Source organism: Lithobates pipiens, unplaced genomic scaffold (genome assembly GCF_037356315.1).
Source record: "Lithobates pipiens isolate NorthernLeopardFrog02 unplaced genomic scaffold, aLitPip1_a1.2 Scaffold_3, whole genome shotgun sequence".
Taxonomy (NCBI): domain Eukaryota; kingdom Metazoa; phylum Chordata; class Amphibia; order Anura; family Ranidae; genus Lithobates; species Lithobates pipiens.
In genome coordinates this window covers 32360374-32380390 of record NW_027507790.1, presented here as the reverse complement: position 1 = coordinate 32380390, position 20017 = coordinate 32360374, and the positions used below count along the sequence as shown (strand labels likewise).

At 41.1% G+C, this 20017-nt stretch overlaps 1 protein-coding gene across 2 annotated transcripts in view; it reads right to left on the bottom strand.

Moving 5' to 3' along the window:
* The window catches only part of LRRC74B (leucine rich repeat containing 74B), a 69894-nt gene that overhangs the window by 38255 nt on the left and 11622 nt on the right, over nucleotides 1-20017 (bottom strand). For both annotated transcript variants that reach the window (XM_077461420.1, XM_077461421.1), the window contains exons 3-7: nucleotides 19456-19598; nucleotides 16281-16413; nucleotides 12122-12328; nucleotides 3585-3694; nucleotides 7-122 (exon numbers count right to left, since the gene is read on the bottom strand). In XM_077461420.1, coding sequence (XP_077317546.1) covers nucleotides 7-122; nucleotides 3585-3694; nucleotides 12122-12328; nucleotides 16281-16413; nucleotides 19456-19598 — 709 coding nt within the window. The remainder of the gene's footprint in view (nucleotides 1-6; nucleotides 123-3584; nucleotides 3695-12121; nucleotides 12329-16280; nucleotides 16414-19455; nucleotides 19599-20017) is intronic.

Genomic DNA, 20017 nt, shown 5'->3' with positions numbered 1-20017 from the left:
GATTACCTTATATTTAGTTCTTCTAAAACATTATTAATCTTCAGAGCTTCTCCTAAAGCAGAGGCACCATCATTGCCAAATCCATTGTATGAAAGATCCAGAACTTTTAAGAAAATATTTGCCTGTTAAAGAAAACAATGAGTATGAATAATACTGTATGTAAATGAAAAGGAAAGTACTTAAAGTAGGACTATAGGCAAATGTTTTTTTGTTTTTTTTTTCCATTTTGGATAAAGCAAAGGTGGGTAGTAAACCCTGTCAGATTTATCCCATAGCCAAACAGGAAGTGAAAGGAAATCCCTGCAAATTAAGGGAATTCCTTGGGGACCCCCCAGGTCACCAGAACTAGTGTCCCCATTGGGAGATTTCCCCTTTATTACTTTTCTGGGGACAACCCATATGTATTTTTTTTTTACTTTCACTTTCGATGATAATGGTAAATTGAAACAAATAGAGAAGGTGGATCTCCTTAACGGGGACACAGACAGCAATAAAAACTGACGGGCGTTCTAATCTATCTCTACCCTGTCCAAAACAAGAAGAACTATAGAGCAAAACTTTTTTTTTTCATAGATAGAGTAAGGGAGGGTCATAACCCCTGTCAGATTATTTTTTGTCTTCTGTGTCCCATCTAGGAGATTTCCTTTCACTTCCGGTCCAATAGCCAAAACAAGAAGTGACAACCCAAAATTTGAGATTTTCTTTTACTTTCACTTTTTGGTTTGGGTCTGGTTCGAGGAGGTTCTACTAAACATATAAAAAGTTTGGATGCCAGATCCAAACCCTGTTGAAGATATTGGGTACTGAATCTGTAAAATTAAGTTTCTACATTTTTAAGACTAAATAGCCAAGGGATTGGAAAAACATGGTGGGGGAGGGGAGGGGATAAGAATAAGTGCCTCTTCCTCACAATCCTGGTCCAGTGTTTTTGGGGGTGCAGCAGGAACTTATCAAAATCTGGAAGCCCTCTTAATATAAAGTAACCCCCAGATATCTGGCGTTACTTTTGCACAAGGGGTTTTTGACAAATACTTTATTAAAAAAAATTAAACCCCCCCCCCCCCCCAAAAAAAATACAGCATTGTAAATCCAGCATAAATTACGATGAACACCACCCACTGATCAACAAGAGAATAGAGCACATTGATAGGCTGATCTGTCTGCTCATGTCGGACATTAGACCTCTCCATTGCTGCCATTATGTTTATATACAAGGGTGTGGGGGTAACATCACTGACCAAATATGGACATGGCCATATCTGCTGCTTAGTGATGTCACCATCACCCCACCCCATTTGCTTACATTACTGGGGATTCCCAGACATGTAAGTGAATAGGGCTGGTGATATCACTGGTTGTTGAGGACTTAGCGGTGCCTGCAGGTGAAAGTAAGAGGTTCACTTGATAGTCTACCCTCTAAATTACAGAAACTTCTTCATAATTCTCCACCTCCCCACTCACCAACCGGAGCCCTTGCAAACTGGAATTTACATAAAGCTGAATGGAAAACAATATTTTATTTATGTAGAAATAAAATATGTACATATCACTCAAGAAGCATAAACTGCAGTACATGAAAGTAAATCTGAACCAATGTGAGTTATGTCACTGCCACAGGACCTATAGCTCAGTGGCTGTTGACAGGGCTGCTGTTAGAAACTATGGGGCCCCATACAGCCAACCTGACAGGACCCCCCCCCCCCCCCCATCCAAATAAACACAATTTACAATGCTTCAGTTATGCATGAATACAGTGAGTGATCCGTCAGCTGCCGATCACCCTCCCTGCCCACATATGATTCACCCTGTTGCCTGGGCCCCTCTGCTGGCCTTGGCCTAGTACAGGAGGACCGGTGGTACCCCTTTATTCACAGCCCTGGTTGTTGAACAGCAGCTTCCATCTTTATCCTCTAATGCAATTATTTTGCTTTATTTAAAAAGGTACCTGACTGACAATCACTCAGGTCAAACATGAATCGAGTATCATGAAAACCTTTATTCAATTTGGAATTGATGAAATGCCTTCTGGAACGATGTCTTTTGCAATTGACATAGATTATTATTGGTGCTATTATATACATGTCCCAAATTTATTTACAAATTGAAAGTAAATCTGCCTCTTCAGCTTCAGGCAAGATATAGGAGACATAGTTTAGGAGAGACATTTAGGCACCAGCCACCTACAAGGAAATATATTAAGTATCCCTCCAAAGCAAATACTTACAGGCACAAATGATGATAAATACGTTTAATCTACCTTAGTTAAAAAAGAAAGAAACAAAGCCAAGGGCTTTGATTTGTAAGCATTAAACTATTATCACAGGCTAATGTAGCAAAGTCAAAGGGAAGTTTTTTGGAATCCTCCTAATACATCATTACAGTCCGCCAGCCATGCTGGTAATGAATAATAATGTACCCTGGCATTAAAAAATAAATCTCCTTATTTCAGTGTAAACAAAAAGCTCATATATTTTGGGGGATTTATTTACTTTAGTCATTTATAGAGCCAAAAAAGTATTGCACATGCATTAAAACAAATAAAGTACTTATTCACTATGGCTGGCATGCCATTTAAATAAATAAACTGCTTTCTCTCTATAGCTACAAATTGTCTTCTCGAAGGAGCAAGTGGCAGATTGTAACGGAAGAAACACTGTGGCTGATAAATGTTATGCTTGTACCGGGAGGCTAGGCAGCAAATAGAAAGGTACGATGTTCAATACTGTCGTTTAATACAGATGATGGCAGTGGGTATGACATTTTTTTTTCCTGTGCTTCCACTAGCACAGACTGACACCTTTTAGACCCAACAGAATAATTATTTTCATATAATATAGCCTATTAATGGAAATGTTCCTAAGCATTCTGGACCGTGTAGCATTTACCATATTTTTAAAGCAATTTTCATTAATCTAATAGCACTTAACGTCTTCCCTGCATTAGGGTAACAAACATTTTGCCACTTACCTGAGTCCTATATTGATCCAGCATTGTGCCCATCTGCAGATCTTCTCTCTTGTCTTTCTCTTCTCACAGGAGGATCAGGCAGCAGCGGGAGCCATTGGCTCCTGCTGCTGTCAATCAAATCCTGTGAGCAGGGGCGGAGCTGAGCTGGGCTGTGTGTGTCTATGGAGTGAGGCCACACCTCTGTCTCTATAGCAAGTGGCTTGCTATGGGAGCAGACACAGAAGAGGAGGAGCTAAGAGCGCTGGTGGAGGACCCCCGAAGAAGTGATTTGGGGCGCTCTATGCGATACCACTGCACAAAGCAGGTGATTATAACTTGTTTATTATTTTAAGTTAAAAAATATCCTTTAGAAACAATTACATTTTGCAGGGCCTCACTGTATAGGTCAGTACAGGGCTCATTAGCTTTATTTTAATACTAATTTAGAATGCAGGATTCTCTAGATCAGACACATTTGACTCAAAGGAAACTGGGGCTGCAGTGAATCTACAGGGAGCCAAATTCCAGAAATACAGCACTTGGGTAATGATATAAATAATGGTAACTTGCGATATTTATCCCTGAGAAAGAGTCCATGAGATCGACATGCCTGTTGAATAAACATTTATTTTTCTTACCCCTAAGCCCTTGGCAATGGCGACAGCTTCCTTCCCACGAAACTGATTCCAGCTAAGATTCATCTCCAACATGCCTGTATTTTCAGCAATGGCAGCTCCCAAAATTTCACCTAAATGTCAAGAAAGAAGCACAATTAGTGTGCAGATTATAATATAAAATAAAGCTTTCCAGAGAGAGATATGGGGCTGCTTTTGCTGACTTCTTTCTAAAAATGCTAGCTGACCGATTAGGGCCTGTTCACACAAATGTGCATTAAAGTATAAAAATGCTTGAAAAAATGGATGTGCCATGGACATGCATTTTTTTGCATGTTGATGCATATTTTAACAAACCTTTTTATGTACATTAAATTGCTATGCATTTTGCATGTTACATTTCTGTTTGTGGGTTGAGAGAAGGGGTGAGGGAAAATAATAAAAAGAGACTTTGTTTTGAAGAGGCATTGACAAACGGGATGTCTAGCGTAACAGCCCTAATCTTTGTGATTACGCTAGCTATATTGAGGAGATTGGAAACAAACAGCACTACCAGGGGCGGACTGACCATTGGGCCACTCGGGCACTGGCCGAGGGCCCCGAGCCACTAGGGGGCCCCATCAGGGTTGCCAGCCTCAGTAAAACCAGGGACAGTTCCCTCCCACATGCCAAAGACATGCTAGTAGTTTAATTGGCAGACCCCTTCGATTTTAAGCTCCTTGGGGGCAGGGATTGATGTGAATGGTTAGCTTATAAATTGCTGCGTAAATTAACAACATTATATAGAAAATTACTGTAATAAATGTCAGTGGCAGCACACATGCTCCTTTCATGGTAGGTAACCTTTAAAATCAATCATTTACAAACCTGAATTCAAACCAATAATGATATGAATGCATAATAGCAGGAGATATCTTCAGTGAAAAACATGTCAAAATAATTAGATACCTAGGCAACTTAAAGTGTATTTCCAGCCCAAGCCCAAACTTTTTTTCTTGGTTTTACATAAAGTGGACAGAGGTTAGATAGTTTCTACTGTTATCCAGGAATCTGTTAGAGAGATTATCCCTCATTCTTTGTCCTACTGATAATTCTTTAATCAGACAGGAAGAAAGGGAAACTCAGCAACAGTGTGAATGGGCCCTAATATATATATTTTTTACTTGATCTGCAATGTGCCACTGAGCTTGCTTGCAAATTTGACTACTTTAGGCATTCAGTCAATTCCCTAGCCCAGTCCCCTCCCTCCTTGGAAGTCATATTCCTCTCTCTATCTAATAGCGGTCCTTGCTAACCAAGCTCCTTTGCCCCACCCCTGAGCAACCTACATAACCTTGTATGTAGAAGCTGGGGAGGAGCAATGGGAACTACTAAAGAGAGTCACTTGTGTCTGCACAGGCTGTTGATGCCACAATCAAGATGGTAATGCCAAAATTGAGGATTTAACAGGTAAATAAAATGTCTAAAATATGTTTAATAAATATATATACTTAAAGGAAGATTGTTGTTGAAATGAATGGTCTGCTGACTGGGTCTCTTTAAATCAGATGAGAAATTAAACTGGGAATAAAGCCAGAAGCAGAATAAGGCCACATTCACACTAGTAATTAAGGCCGGTGCAAACTGTAGTAGCGGGAATCTTTGTTTAAAGCTGAGGATGAGAGCGGCTAGGTGCTGGCGGCTGCAGCTAATAATGTGCATCACAGTAAGTAATCGATAGCTGTGCGGAAAGCCGCGAATAGCCATCGGTGACCTTTTATTACAGTGAATGGGGCCAGTGGCTGCACCTTGCCGCTCTCATCCGTAGCTGTAAACCAAAGATTTGTGCCGCTACAATTTACAACAGTCTTTATCACTGGTGTGAATGTAGTCTTATGCCTGGCTTCTAAATTCAGTCACATTGCATCAACATAAACTCAAATAGATACGGTACGTTAGTCTCTGATCTCCATTGTACACAAATGACATCTAGTGATGATAATGAATATTACACACTGCTTACATATATTTAATATGACAGTGCTAATCTGAACTAATATTATTATGGCTCATTTACTTTGAGCACACCCCAATTCATATGCCTAGCAAACTACAACATTGTTTCACGTTAGTGCACTAAAATGCACATACCGGGCCTATTCTGGCACTCCTACATGTAAAAATCATTTTTTTTTGCTAGAAAATTACTCAGAACCCCCAAACTTTATATATATATATATATATATATATATATATATATATATATATATATATAGATATATACAAATATATCTATCTATCTATATCTATATATATATATATATCTATCTATCTATATATATATATATATATATATATATATATATATATATATATATTTTTTTTTTAGCAGACACTCTAGGGAATAAAATGGCAGTCATTGCAACTTTTTATCTCTCACGGTATTTGCGCAACAATTTTTCAAATGTGTTTTTTTTTTGGAAACAAAACAGTTTCACGATTTAAAAAATAACAAAACAGCCAAGTTAGCCCAATTTTTTTATAATTAGATAGATGATATTATGCCAAGTAAATAGATACCCAACATGCTTTAAAATTGTGCCCACTCATGGAATGACGCCAAACTTCAGTAATTAAAAATCTCCATAGGCGACACACTTTAAATTTTTGTACAGGTTACATGTTTAGAGTTAGAGGAGATCTAGTGCTAGAATTGTTGCTCATGCGCTAAGGTACGCAGGGATACCTCACATGTGTGGTTCAAACGGCGTTTACATGTGGGCGGGACTAACATGTGCGTTCGCTTCTGAGCATTATGACATTGTCTTGCAGGAAATTCTTTTTTTTTTTTTTTAAACCACCTGCGCTTTATTAGCGCTTTAAAAATGCACTGTTAACATATGCTATGACCTGATTGTATGAAATATCAGTGGACTTCAGTCAAAACTTCTAATCTTTGAGGCTGCGCGCTCGCCCGCACAGATGTCACTTTTGGTATGCTTGGTTTCCGCTCTCTGGTGTGTTGGAACGCACGCAAAGACGCCAAGGAATGGTGCTTGTCCCTGCTTTTTGTCTGTACATGTTGATGCTAACTCATTAGCACCCCACAATGTAAGTGCGCACTTCACTATTTTAATTTACCAGGTTGTAGCAATATATTGCGCTATGTGATGTACTTTGCTTTTACCAAGCTTTGCTAATACACAAGATTAAGGATACACCAGCAGATGGTGTTAAAGCAAAGGATTATCCCTCCTTGATGTCTAGTATTCTCCAAAGGATCCGATTACTACAAATGTTTTCCATAATTAGTTATCTGGTGAGTTTGTTTTTCTCCTACACCAACAGACCCTTTGGTTTTGGCGTTTGGACTTTTCTTTGAGGATTTTTTCAAAATTGTTTTGGTTTAATCACTATGAAATATTGTGTTTTTAATGCGCTGAATGTTCATTTTCATTTGATTTGAGTTAGTGCTGACCTTATATATATCATTTAAAACTTCTAATCTGTATATTTTTTTAACAGCAGCTGGGAAAGTTTTGAAACCTTGATTCATCATGTCAACCAGATAACTAGCTTTTTTCAAATAGAGAGGTCAGCAATCGCTATACTTCCTCAGTGCAGGTTTCCTTTATGCACAACATTTTTCTAACGAATTAACCACTTCAGCCCTGGAAGAATTTACCCCCTTCCTGACCAGACCACTTTTTGCGATTCGGCACTGCTTCGCTTTAACTGACAATTGTGCGGGTGTGCGACGTGGCTCCCAAACAAAATTGATGTCCTTTTTTTCCCACAAATAGAGCTTTCTTTTGGTGGTATTTGATCACCCCTGCAGTTTTTATTTTTTGCGCTATAAACAAAAAAAGAGCGACAATTTTGAAAAATATGCATTATTTTTTACATTTTGCTATAATAAATATCCCCCAAAAATCTATAAAAAAATTTTTTTCCTCAGTTTAGGATGATATGTATTCTTATACATATTTTTGGTAAAAAAAACAAAAAAACTAATAAGCATTTATTGATTGGTTTGCACAAAAGTTATAGCGTTTACAAAATAGGGGATAGTTTTATTGGATTTTTATTCATTTTATGAATACATTTTTTTTTTACTAGTAATGGTGGCAATCAGCGATTTTTATTGTGACTGCGACATTATGGCGGACACTTCAGACATTTTTGACACATTTGGGACCATTATCATTTATACTGCAATCATTGCTATACAAATGCACTGATTCCTGTGTAAATGACTCTGGCATTGAAGGGGTTAACTACTAGGGGGCAGTGTATATGTTAAGTGTGCCCTGGAGAGTGTGGCTACGTGTGACACGTCACTGATCTCTGCTCCCGATTACACAGGGAGCAGAGATCAGTGACACTGTCACTAGGCAGAACGAGGAGATGCTTGTTTACATTAGCATCTCCCCGTTCTTCCTCTCCATGAGGCGATCGCTGATATAGTGGCGATCGAATCCGCGGGACGCAGGACCCGACTCGCGGAGCTTGCCACGGGCCACGTACAGGTACGTTAGTTTGCCTGTATGAGCCCTTCTATCAACGTATATCAGCGTGAAGCAATCAGCAAGTGGTTATAGTATATCTTGAGAAAAATATTTTTGAGAATATTAGTTCCTTTGTTGCTAATATTTTGGCTTCAATGCTTTGCATGCATTGAATTCCCCCATCAACACTGACATTGTTGACAGAGGAATTCCTCCTGCTGATTCATTGTGTTCTCCCAGAGGGGGAAGTCGTACCTGCCAGGAGAAGACATTGATTATTTATTGCTAGTGGCTATACCAGCCACTAGCGATAATCGCATGTAAGATTTGGCAGGTTGGTTGTACCCAAGTCGATTGTTCGTTCGATTAACTTGGTACGTTCAGCCATACTTTTCCCAAGACAGAGTCACATTAAAAGCTGGGAAGTTGGTAAAACTTGATGTAATGTGGACAGACCAAAACTACAGACATGAGTTGTAGTTGGCTACGACCTATAGTTTGTCATGGATAAGCATTCATCTGACATGGAGACAAAAATGTAATACTGCAAAGGGCTCTGGCAATGACCCAAATTGAATCAACAAGCTCTAAATTCCATATGAATCCAAAAGCTGCTTATTCAAAAGATATTAGGTCAATAATGGGGAATACAGAAATCACAGAGGCTTTATTGCATTTTGTAAATAAGCACTTCATCATCCTAAGTAATCTCTATGATTACGAGCCAGTTCACACCAGAAATGCAATGCGTTCAAACGTATTACTCTTACAATCTGCATGCTGGTGCCAATGTAATCTTAATAGCACCCAAAAGATCTGCATTATAATCGCCCATGCGATTTGGTATGGTGCATTTGTTAAAGTAGTACATGCAGAACTTTTTCCAAATTCTGGTGCCATTTACAGCCTATTCAATGAATGGGCTGCAAAATTGTGCTGCATGGGAATGCGTAGGAAGCACATGTATACACTGCATGTGTTCCTGTGCAATTCTGGTTTAAATTGGCTCTATATGCTGACATACAAATCATGTGGTCCCTTATTTTCACTATTATCTACATTAAAGTGAAATGCAGTCAAGCACTTACTATACTTAACCACTTCAATACCGGGCACTTATACACCTTCCTGCCCAGACAAATGTTGAGCTTTCAGCTCTGTCGCACTTTGAATGACAATTGCGCCGTCATGCTACACCGTACCCAATCTACATTTTTATCATATTGTTCCCACAAATAGAGCTTTCTTTTGGTGGTATTTGATCACCTCTGGGGTTTTTATTTTCTGCTAAACAAATAAAAAAAGGCCGAAAATTTAGAAAAAAAAATTTTTTTTGTTTCAGTTACAAAACTTTGTAAATAAGTACGTTTTCTCCTTCACTGATGGGCACTGACGGGGCCGCAGTGACTGGCACTGATAAGGCGGCACTGATGGGCACCATTGATGTGGCATCAATGAAGTGGCACTGATAGGTGGCACTGATAGATGGCACTGATATGCGACACAGATAGACACTGATAGGTGGCACACATAGGCACTGATAGGTGGCACGGATTGTCATGGATAGGTGGCATGGATTAGCATGGATGGGTGGCATGGATGGGCATGGATAGGCGGCACGGATGGGCATGGATGGGCACTGATAGGCAGCATGGATGGGCACTGATAGGCAGCATAGATGGGCACTGATATGTGGCATGGATGGGCACTGATAGGCGGCACGGATGGGCATTGTGGTCTACAGTATTGTATAGGGATGAATGCCAATCAGTGCCAAACAATAATGCATGCCAATCAGTGATGCTCACTGTGGGCACTGATTGGCATCCATTATGGGCATTAATTGGCATCCATTGTGGGCACTGACTGGCATCCCTGGTGGTCTAGGGGGGCATAACTGTTGCTGGGCATCCCTGGTGGTCTGGTGGCATCCCTGGTGGTCCAGTGAGGGCATCCTCGGGGGGGGGGGCTGTGCTGATTATTGATCAGCACAGAGCCCCCCTGTCAGAGGAACAGCCGATCGGCTCTCCTCTACTCGCGTCTGACAGACGCGAGTGAGGAAAAGCCGATCACCGGCTCTTCCTATTTCCACTGTGATCAGCCGTGATTGGACACGGCTGATCACATGGTAAAGAGTCTCCTGACACCTGACATCCCGCAACAATGATCGCTGCGATGCGCGCCCCCGGGGGCGCGCAGGTGCTTAATATCCTGATCACGTCATATGACGTCCAGTCAGGATATTAAAACCACTTTGCCACCGTCATTTTGCTATATGGTGGGCGGCAAGTGGTTAAAGTAAAACTATAGGATTGTTTTGGATAGAGCAAGAGAGGATTATAATCCCTGCCAGAATTTTTTTCGCTATCTGTATCCCATTACGAAGATTTCCTTTCACTTCCTGTCCCAATGCCAAACAGGAAGTGAGAAATCCCTGCAAATTAAAGGAATTCTTTGGGGACCCACAAGTCATCAGAACTAGTGTCCCCATTGGAAGATTTCCCTTCTATTACAAAATTTGGGATTTTCTTTTACTTTGACTTTCAATTTCAGTTTCAGTTTCAATTTTACTTTCAATGATAATGGTAAATAGGACAAGTAGAGAGGATGAATCTCTTTAACGAGGACACAGACAGCAATAAAAACTGACAGGTCAATCTGTACTCTATTCAAAACTAAAAAAAGTTTTGCCTTTAGTTATACTCCCCCCCCCCCCACTCCCATTCTATCACCATCCGTCTGGATTTTGCAGACAGGATCAGTTCGGATAGCGGCGGATTTCAGCAAACATGTCACCGCTGACATCCGCCACTCCATAGGGGTGAATGGAGGGTCCGTTCAGGTCTGCCTGAAAAACTGACAGGCGAACCTGATTGGACAGCCCATGTGAAAGGGCCCCAAAGTAGAAATCTACTTCCTCCTCAATTCTAAGCCTGTTATATCTACCCTGCAAAAGGAAGGATCTGTTTACTTACCTATACCTATTCTGAGACAAATGATCGGGTTCCAGCACCCCGGCTTTAGTGTAGTGGGGGACAACTGATGCCCCATAGTGAGTCAATGAGTGACAATACTGCCAAGGCTCTGCAGCTGCTGTCGACTATCTCTCCTCTACACTGGAGCTGGTACTGGAACCTGATCATGTGACCAGATCGAAACGCCCTCAGCATAGGTAAGTATACAGATCTTTCCTTTACAGGGTAGATATAACAGGCTTAGAATTGAGGAGGAAGTAGATTTCTACTTTGGGGCCCTTTCACACGGGCTGTCCAATCAGGTTCGCCTGTCAGTTTTTCAGGCAGACCTGAACGGACCCTCCATTCACCCCTATGGAGTGGCGGATGTCAGTGGTGACATGTTTGCTGAAATCCGCCGCTATCCGAACTGATCCTGTCTGCAAAATCCAAACGGATGGTGGTTCTTTTTTGCATCCGTCTGGCGGATCGGATCAGATATGAACGAAATAAAATGAACAGGTGATCCGTTTTCACTCGATCTCCCCATAGAGAGTGGGACTGGGTCTGTCTCCGCTCAGTAAGTGGTGACTGAGCTGTCATCTACCTGACGGACCTGTCATCTGCCCGATCTCCCCCTTGAGCAAACGGATCCCATGGAGGCACCTGTGTAAGATGGGCCTAAAGCTGAAGTTTAGCTAGAAAAAAATCTTCACTGCATGCCACATTCCCTTCCTATCACTGAACATCTGTTGGAGCTAACAGCTTTGGAGTCTCCTGTGAAGCTGCTGTGAAACGTTCTGGACGAGGACCTGCTCCCTCCCTCTCCGTTTTTTTGCTTGTAACACAAACCAGTTCACTTACATTGTCCTGTTTGGACTGTGCTTGTTTAAATGTTGATTTTCATACAGCTGAATAAGGACACAAATGAGCAAACATTGTAGGTTATCAGTTGAAACACTGATTTTGAAAATCAGACTGCATTTTAGAAGTTATTCAGGCTGAAATTGGGGTAATTCCAAATGATATAAAAACTTGTCACTGCATACAGTATGCAGCTAACAAGTATGCGAATAAACAAGCACCACGTTTTAATCTGTGCCTACAAGAATGGCAATACCTGAACCATCTCCAAACTTGTTATGGCTGAGGTCCATACATTCCACCTTCTGGTTATTCATTAGAGCATCAGAAAAACAGGGAGCTGCCCGGTCATCAAACTCATTTCCAGACAGGTACACCTTTTGTAGAGTAACGTTCTCCACGAGCATTGTTGACAGCGCTTTGGCACCTTTTAGCCCAAGTCTGTTATCACACAAGTGAAGCTCTGGAAAATATGAAAAAAATACATTATTGCTCATATTCACAAAAAATCACATTTCTAAGTGCTAAAATGTATGCAACCCCTTAAAATTAACTGCTCTTATTTGTACAATTAACAGCAAGACATTTTACTAGTTTTGGATAGAGCAGAGAGGAAATAGAACTATGTCAGGTTTTTATTGCTGCCTGTGTCCCCATTAGGGAAATTCACCCTTTCTATTTTTCCTGTTTACTGTTATCACTAATGCCGCATACACACGATCAGAATTTTGGTTGGAAAAAGCTCTAATGGTTTTCCCAATGGAATTCCGATGGGATTCCACTCAAGCTGTCTTGCATACACACGGTCACACCAAATTCCGACCGCCAAGAACACGGTGGCGTACAACGCGTATGACGGGACTAGAAAAAGGAAGTTCAATACCCATCATTGGGGGTAGAAACCGTTTCTGATTACCAGGTTGGCCTGGTTGTCACGTGGTTGGACACATGTAAGTCTAACAATTTGAGCCTAACTAGAGATGTATATTGCATATGAAAATAATGTCATAAAATACCTGGATTTTCATGATATTTATTTAAAGCATGTGCTTATTGATATTTCTTTTCTCCCATGTCTCTAACTTTTAAGGTTTTTTTGATTAAAAAGTCATGATATATATGAATCTGAAGAAGCTATTTGCGAAACGTGTCAACCATTTTCTTATGACATGAAGTACAATTTTGACTATCAAGTTTGGAATGAATACGTGTCTCCATTTTTTAACATTTTGTATATATATATATTTTTCTCTTTGTATATAATAAAGTATTACCGTAGACAAATAATTTTTTTGTGGTATATTCCTCTCAGGTACCGATATAGTCCGTTATGTTAGTCTCTCTTTTTTTGTTAATGTCATTTAGGGTGAGGTACCCCCATAGCCTTTTTTCACATATTTTATAAAGTTCAATAGCCAGTAGCCAATAGCTTCCATCTCGTAGTTGAATCTGAGCATGCCTGAGTTTTTGCACGTTGGAATTGCATACACACGATCGGAATTTCCGATAGAACGTTTTTCCGTCTGAAAAATGGTGAACACGCTCTCAAATTTTGCTGGCGGGAATTCGGCCAGCCAAATTCTGATCACATACACACGATTGCATTTTCCGATGAATAGCTCTCATCTGTCTTTTGCTGGCTGAAATTCCGATCGTGTGTACAGAGCATAAGAGTGAAAGAAAATCACACATTTTGGGTTGTCACAGGAATAGAGGAGAAATCTTCCAATGGGAACACTAGTTCTGGTGAGCGTGGTGACAATCAGGGCAGTGGCGTCACTAGGGTTGGTGTCATCTGGTGCAGTAAAACATGGTGTCACCCCTGAGGGGGGTTGAAACACCATGTTTTACCGCACTGCTGCATTGGTGTGGCTGTTTCCAACAGTTGCCAACAGGAATCAGTATACAGTTTTGCCATTTATTACTCTTGTTTGGTTTCGAGAATTTATATACATTTAGGCACTGCAGTGTATGTTGAGACTAATTCTCTATTTATTTACCTTGTCCTACATTTTGCTTTCTCACAGTCAGTAACCTAACACATATAACAAATCAGGCCTGGCGCGATCATCTCACAGGTTGGGCTGCACTGACTTTGGACTTGATAAAACACAGTGGACCAACATCAACAGATGACACGGCTCCCCAAATCATCACTGACTGTAATTGTAGAAACTGGACCTCATGCAACTTGAGTTCTATGCCTCTTCACTCTTCCTCCAGACTCTGGGACCTTGATTTCCAAATGAAATGCAAAATTGTCCACAGTCTGTGATGATTTGTGGAGCCATGCCATCTGTTGGTGTTGGTCCACTATGTTTTATCAAGTCCAAAGTCAGTGCAGCCCTCTACCAGGGAATTATAGAACACTTCATGCTTCCCTCCGCTGAGCAGCCTTGGAGATGCTGGTTTAATTTTCCAGCAGGACTTGGCACCTGCCCACACTGCCAAAAGTACCAATACCTGGTTTAACCACTTCAATACAGGGCATTTTCACCTCCTTCCTGCCCAGGCCAATTTTCAGCTTTCAGCGATGTCACACTTTGAATGACAATTGCGCAATCATGCGATGTTGTAACCAAATTAACAAAAATGAACAAAAAAAAAAAAACACAATCAATATTTATTACTTTTTGCTATAATAAATATCCCATTTTAAAAACAAAACAAAAAAAAAACAATTTTTTCCCTCAGTTTAGGCCTATATATATTGTTCTACATATTTTTGGTAAAAAAAATCCCAATAAGCGTATATTGATTGGTTTGCGCAAAAGTTATAGCGTCTACAAAATAGGGGATAGATTTATCATTTTTATTATTTGTTTATTTATTTTTTACTACTAATGGCGGCGATCTGCGATTTTTATTGTGACTGTGACATTGCAGTGGACAGATCGGACACTTATGACATTATTTTGGGACCATTCACGTTTATAAAGTGATCGGTGCTATAACAAATGCACTGATTACTGTATAAATGTGACTGGCAGGGAAGGGCTTAATACTAGGGGGCGCTTCAGGGGTTAAATGTGAGTCCTAGGGAGTGATTCTAACTGTGGGGGGAGGGGACTGATGAGGGGAGGAGACTGATCGATGGTCCTCTGTACAAGGAACATCCAATCAGTTCTCCTCTCCCCTGACAGGAAATGGATTTGTGTGTTTACACACATGGATCCACATCCCAGCTCTGTTACTGGGCAGTCGCGGGTGCCCAGTGGACATCGCGGCTGCCGGGCATGCGCATCGGGTCCCTAGCGATGCGGCGCACTCTCCACAATGCCGGGAAGCAGAGGACGTCATATGACGCCCACCCGGAGGGAGGAACGGTTCCTGCTGCCATCATTTTACAATACGACAGTAGGGAACTGGTTATTGATCATAGTATCACTGTGTTTGATTAGCCAGCAAACTCGCCTGACTTAAACCCCATAGAGAATCTGTGGGGTATTGTCAAGAAGAAGATGAGACACCAGACCCAACAATGCAGTAAAGATGAAGGCCGCTATCAAGGCAACCTGGGCTTCCATAACACCTCGCCTCCATGACACGCTGCATTGATGCAGTAATTAATGCAAAAGAGTTTTGATAGCATACTATACCGTACATGGACATACTTTTCAGTAAGCCATTATTTATGTATTAAAAATCCTTCTTTTTGTTGGTCTTATGTAATATTCAAATTTTTCTGAGATATTGAATTTTGGGTTTTCACTAGCTGTAAGCCATAATCATAAAATTTAAAGAAAGAAATGCTTGAAATATATCACTCTGTATATAAAGCAATCTAAAGCATCTATATAAAATATATGAGATTCACTTTTTGAATTGAATTACTAAAATAAATTAACTTTTTCATGATATTCAAATTTTTTGACATGCATCTGTATGTGTGTGTGCGTGTGTATATATATATATATATATATATATATATATATACACACACTGTATATACACACGCATGTATGTTTGAGATTTGGCGTGCACACCCTAATGCAATAGGCTGCGTAAACCTATGGTGATATCCCCAATATGCTGCGCACACCAGCTTAAATTTTAGGCTGACTAAAATTTAGGCTGACTTTGGTAGGCCCGTACTTTCTTAAAAATGTAAACAAGAAATAGAATGGGGTGATTTACACTGCTGCAGGTCTGCAGTCTCTTCTATTTGCAGCTAACTCAGAAAATGGGTAGAGGAGGTGCTCAGGCAGCCTCTCAGTTTATACACAGGGCTGCATTCGTTGGTGAAGCAATGTCTAGAGAAATCATTTTAGCCTCAGAAACAGGAATCTAATAAGACTTCAGTGTAAAGCAGTCACAGACTGACCGAGCAAAAGAAGAGGCGATAAAATATTACAACCACAGCCTTAAAATACATTATTTTTTGACTGAAGTGTGTTGTGAAGTGGATTATATACCTGAAATGTAACAGTTTTCCTTAAGCATTTCTGCGATCGCTGCTGCACCATCTCCCTCAAGCCAGTTATCACTGAGATTTAGACTGACAATCGAAGTGTTGGTTACTAAAGAGAGAGCAATTGGTTTTGCAGCCTGAAATAAACAAGAAAACAAGGCAAGGAATTTTTTATTTTATTTTAATAACTCACATAGCACCAGCATACTCAACATGCAACATACAGGGAAAAGGTGTGTGTTTACATTAATGCAATAAGGCCCCGTTCACACCTGAGCGATTTTCTGCCTGAAACTTGAAGCTTTCAAACGCCCAACAAGCCAAATTCTAATAATTTCATTGCTCCTGCCCACACATGAGCATTCTATTGCCTGAAGCAAAATGCCTGTCGTTTAAAAAAATGAATTGCACCATTCACTTAAAATTTTGCTGCAATAGAGCTTCCGGTGTATTGTCACTGACTAGAACCCATTGTCAAATTCTAAGTGCTGGCTGGAGTGCCTCTGCAGAGACTTTCCTTCACATCCTCCCTTGGTGACCACTTGGGCCGGATCTAGCCTATCTGATCTGCGCTGCAGTAAATAAAAAGTCAGGGGGCATAATGTCAACACTATGGGGGTTATTTACTAAAGGAAAATCCACTTTGCACTGCAAGTGCACTTGGAAGTTAAGTCGCTGTAGATCCGAGGGGGACATGCAAGAAAAATAAAAAATAAACATTTTAGCTTGCACATGATTGGATGATAAAATCAGCAGAGCTTCCACTCATTTCAGATTTACCCCTTAGATTTAGGGCGACTGCACTTCCGAGTGCACTTGCAGTGCAAAGTGGATTTGCCTTTCGTAAATAACCCCCTATATGTGAGTCACTGACAATCTGTCACACGGTGTCATGACCTGGAAAACACTATTATGTATCAGGTTGTTATTAGATTTGAGTGATTAAACATAACCTGTGCCCACTTATATCAGAGCCCCTGTTCACATCAGGAGTCCTCTTCAGAGTCCATCTTTACATCATGACTACTCATCAGATTCCCCCTTTACATCGGGTTCCCATCAGAGTGTCCCATTAAATTAGGTGTCCCCTTACATCAGGGTTCCCATCAAAGTTCCCCGTTATATCAGGTGTCCCCATCAAAATGCCCCCTTACATCAGAGTCCCCCTTACATCATCTGTCCCAATCAATGTCCCCTTTCATATGATCAGCTATCCCCATTAGAGCACTCCCTTACATCAGAGTGCCCCCTTACATCAACTATCCCCATCAGTGTCCCCTTACATATGATCAGTTATCCCCATCAGAGTGCCCCGTTACATTAGGTTTCCCCATCAGAGCACCCCCTTACATCAGAGTGCCTCCTTACATCAACTGTCCCCTCACATATGATCAGTTATCCCCATCAGAGTGTCTCCTTACAACAGGTGTCCCCATCAGAGCACCCCCTTACATCAAATGTTCCCATCAGTGTCTACTTACATATGATCAGTTATCCCCATCAGAGTGCCCCCTAACATCAGGTGTCCCAATCAGAGCGCCCCTTACATCAACTGTCACCATAAATTTCCCCTTACATATGATCAATTATCCCCATTAGAGTGCCCCCTTACATCAGGTGTTTCCATCAGAGCGCCCCCTTACATTAACTGCCTGAATCAGACTGCTTTATGGATCAGTGGATGCACTCTTAGAGACCTGGGGGGCACAACTAAAATCTGGGAGTGCACAGCCCACCCTAGAACCCACCTAGATCTGGCCCTGTTACCACTATGACCTAAAGCTAAGTGTTTAGCCCTGGTGCATGAGGCCCCCACTGGAGGTCACAGCTGCGCCATTATACCCCGCTGCTGGCTGCTTGTTAAACACTATGAGAGTCTAATGGTTGCTGTGGCTGGAAGGAGCTGGGCGGTGCACTGAGCAGTATATACATTTAGGGAAGTATGCACCCAGGGACGAATGACCATAATGCAAGCAGTCACTGAAACAGTGAAAAGGTTGTATCTCCCAAATAAGTACATAGCAAAAAAAAAAAAAACTGACAGAGGTTACAACCCTTAGCCCCTGTACACACGGTCGGAGATTTCCACAACCAAATCCGTCGGATTTTGTCCGTCAGATTTAGTCTGACGGATTGTGTCCGAAACTGTTGCATACACACGGTCGGACTAAGTTGTCAAAAAATCCGATCAGAACGTGATGACGTAATTTCGTTACGATGGGACTAGATTCAGGCTAGTAGCCAATAGCTTTGATGTAGGAATTTGAGCATGCGTGGCACTTGGTCCGATCAAAATGCTCTACACATGATCGGATTTTGTCCGACCGGCCCAGTTGGTCGGGAAATATTTCCAACATGTTGGAAAATTGGGTTGGACGGAGATTCGGACGGAATCAGTCCGATGCATAACACACACAGTCGGATTATCTGACGACACGGTCCAATAAGACGCATTCCGACGGATTCTCCGACCGTGTGTACGCGGCATTACAGATGTCTAATTTGTAGGTTATAAAATGTAGTTACATTTTAAGGTTCACGAATGCAACTAGCCATACAGTAAAATCATCTTCTATACTAGCCTTTCTCAACCTTCTTAATACAGAGGAACCCATGAAATCTTTTTTAGGTCTCAGGGAACCCCTAATAAAATGAATTCATCAGGGGTCAGTGGAAAGAACACCGCTTACATTGGTAGTTAAGGGAAATAAATGCCTCCTTACAGCAATAGTCAAAAAGACACCTTTATAGACAGCTTAAAAAGATCTGCCAAATAACATTGGCACCAGAACTATGCAGACACCATCAAATAGGAAGTCAATTGGTCACAACTCATAGAACATGACTTGGAACTATGGAGGAACCCTAGGGTTCCATGAAAACCTGATTGTAGTTTCTGTCCTAAAACTATTCAATGGTATAAGGCGAGGTTTGCGCTACTGAGATGCAACTTTGATGTGATTTACAGTGCGATTATGTAGTGTACCTTTGATGCGTCTTTGCATATTGCGTGGAGCCAAGTCGCACTGTAAATGGTACCAAAGTAGTGCAGGAACCAAAATCGCACCGTTCTGAGTCACATTGATTACAGTGTCATCTAATATGACTCTATAGTACAAACGACATTTATAGCAATACCAATCCCCCCACAGATCGGTATATATAGTAGTATTTCTTACCTGTGCACCTAGCCCATGATGCCTCATCACAAGATTAGAATCGCCCATGTGACGCAAGAAGTATGACACTGGCACAACACCAAATACTTGGCAGGCAGATAGGTATCTGGCTTTACCAGAGGGATCATATGCCTCTTTAGCTTCTGCAAAGGAAATTGATACGTTGACCCACAAGTATGGGATTCTAAAAAGATAAATGATTTCAACATTTGTACAAGATGCTCTTCTATCAGATGCATGGATTCAAATTGTGTGCAGACATGCTAAAGTTACAGTGGTTCTCAATCCTGAAATGATCATTCAATTGTCATAACCATCACAATGTATTGTAGGTAACTATTACTATAGGTCAGGGGCCTCCAATATTTCAGAGCAAAGGGCCAGTTTAATGTCCTTTAGGCTTTACAGGGGCCATACTGTGGCCAGTGGGAGTAGAAAATACCCTGACATCAGTGCCCCATCTTTGGTTTCAGTGGGGGAATGGGGGATACCCATTGTTAGTATCAACATGAAGCATAGCACCTAATTGATGGTGCCAAGATGGGGACTGGTGCCCCGAGGG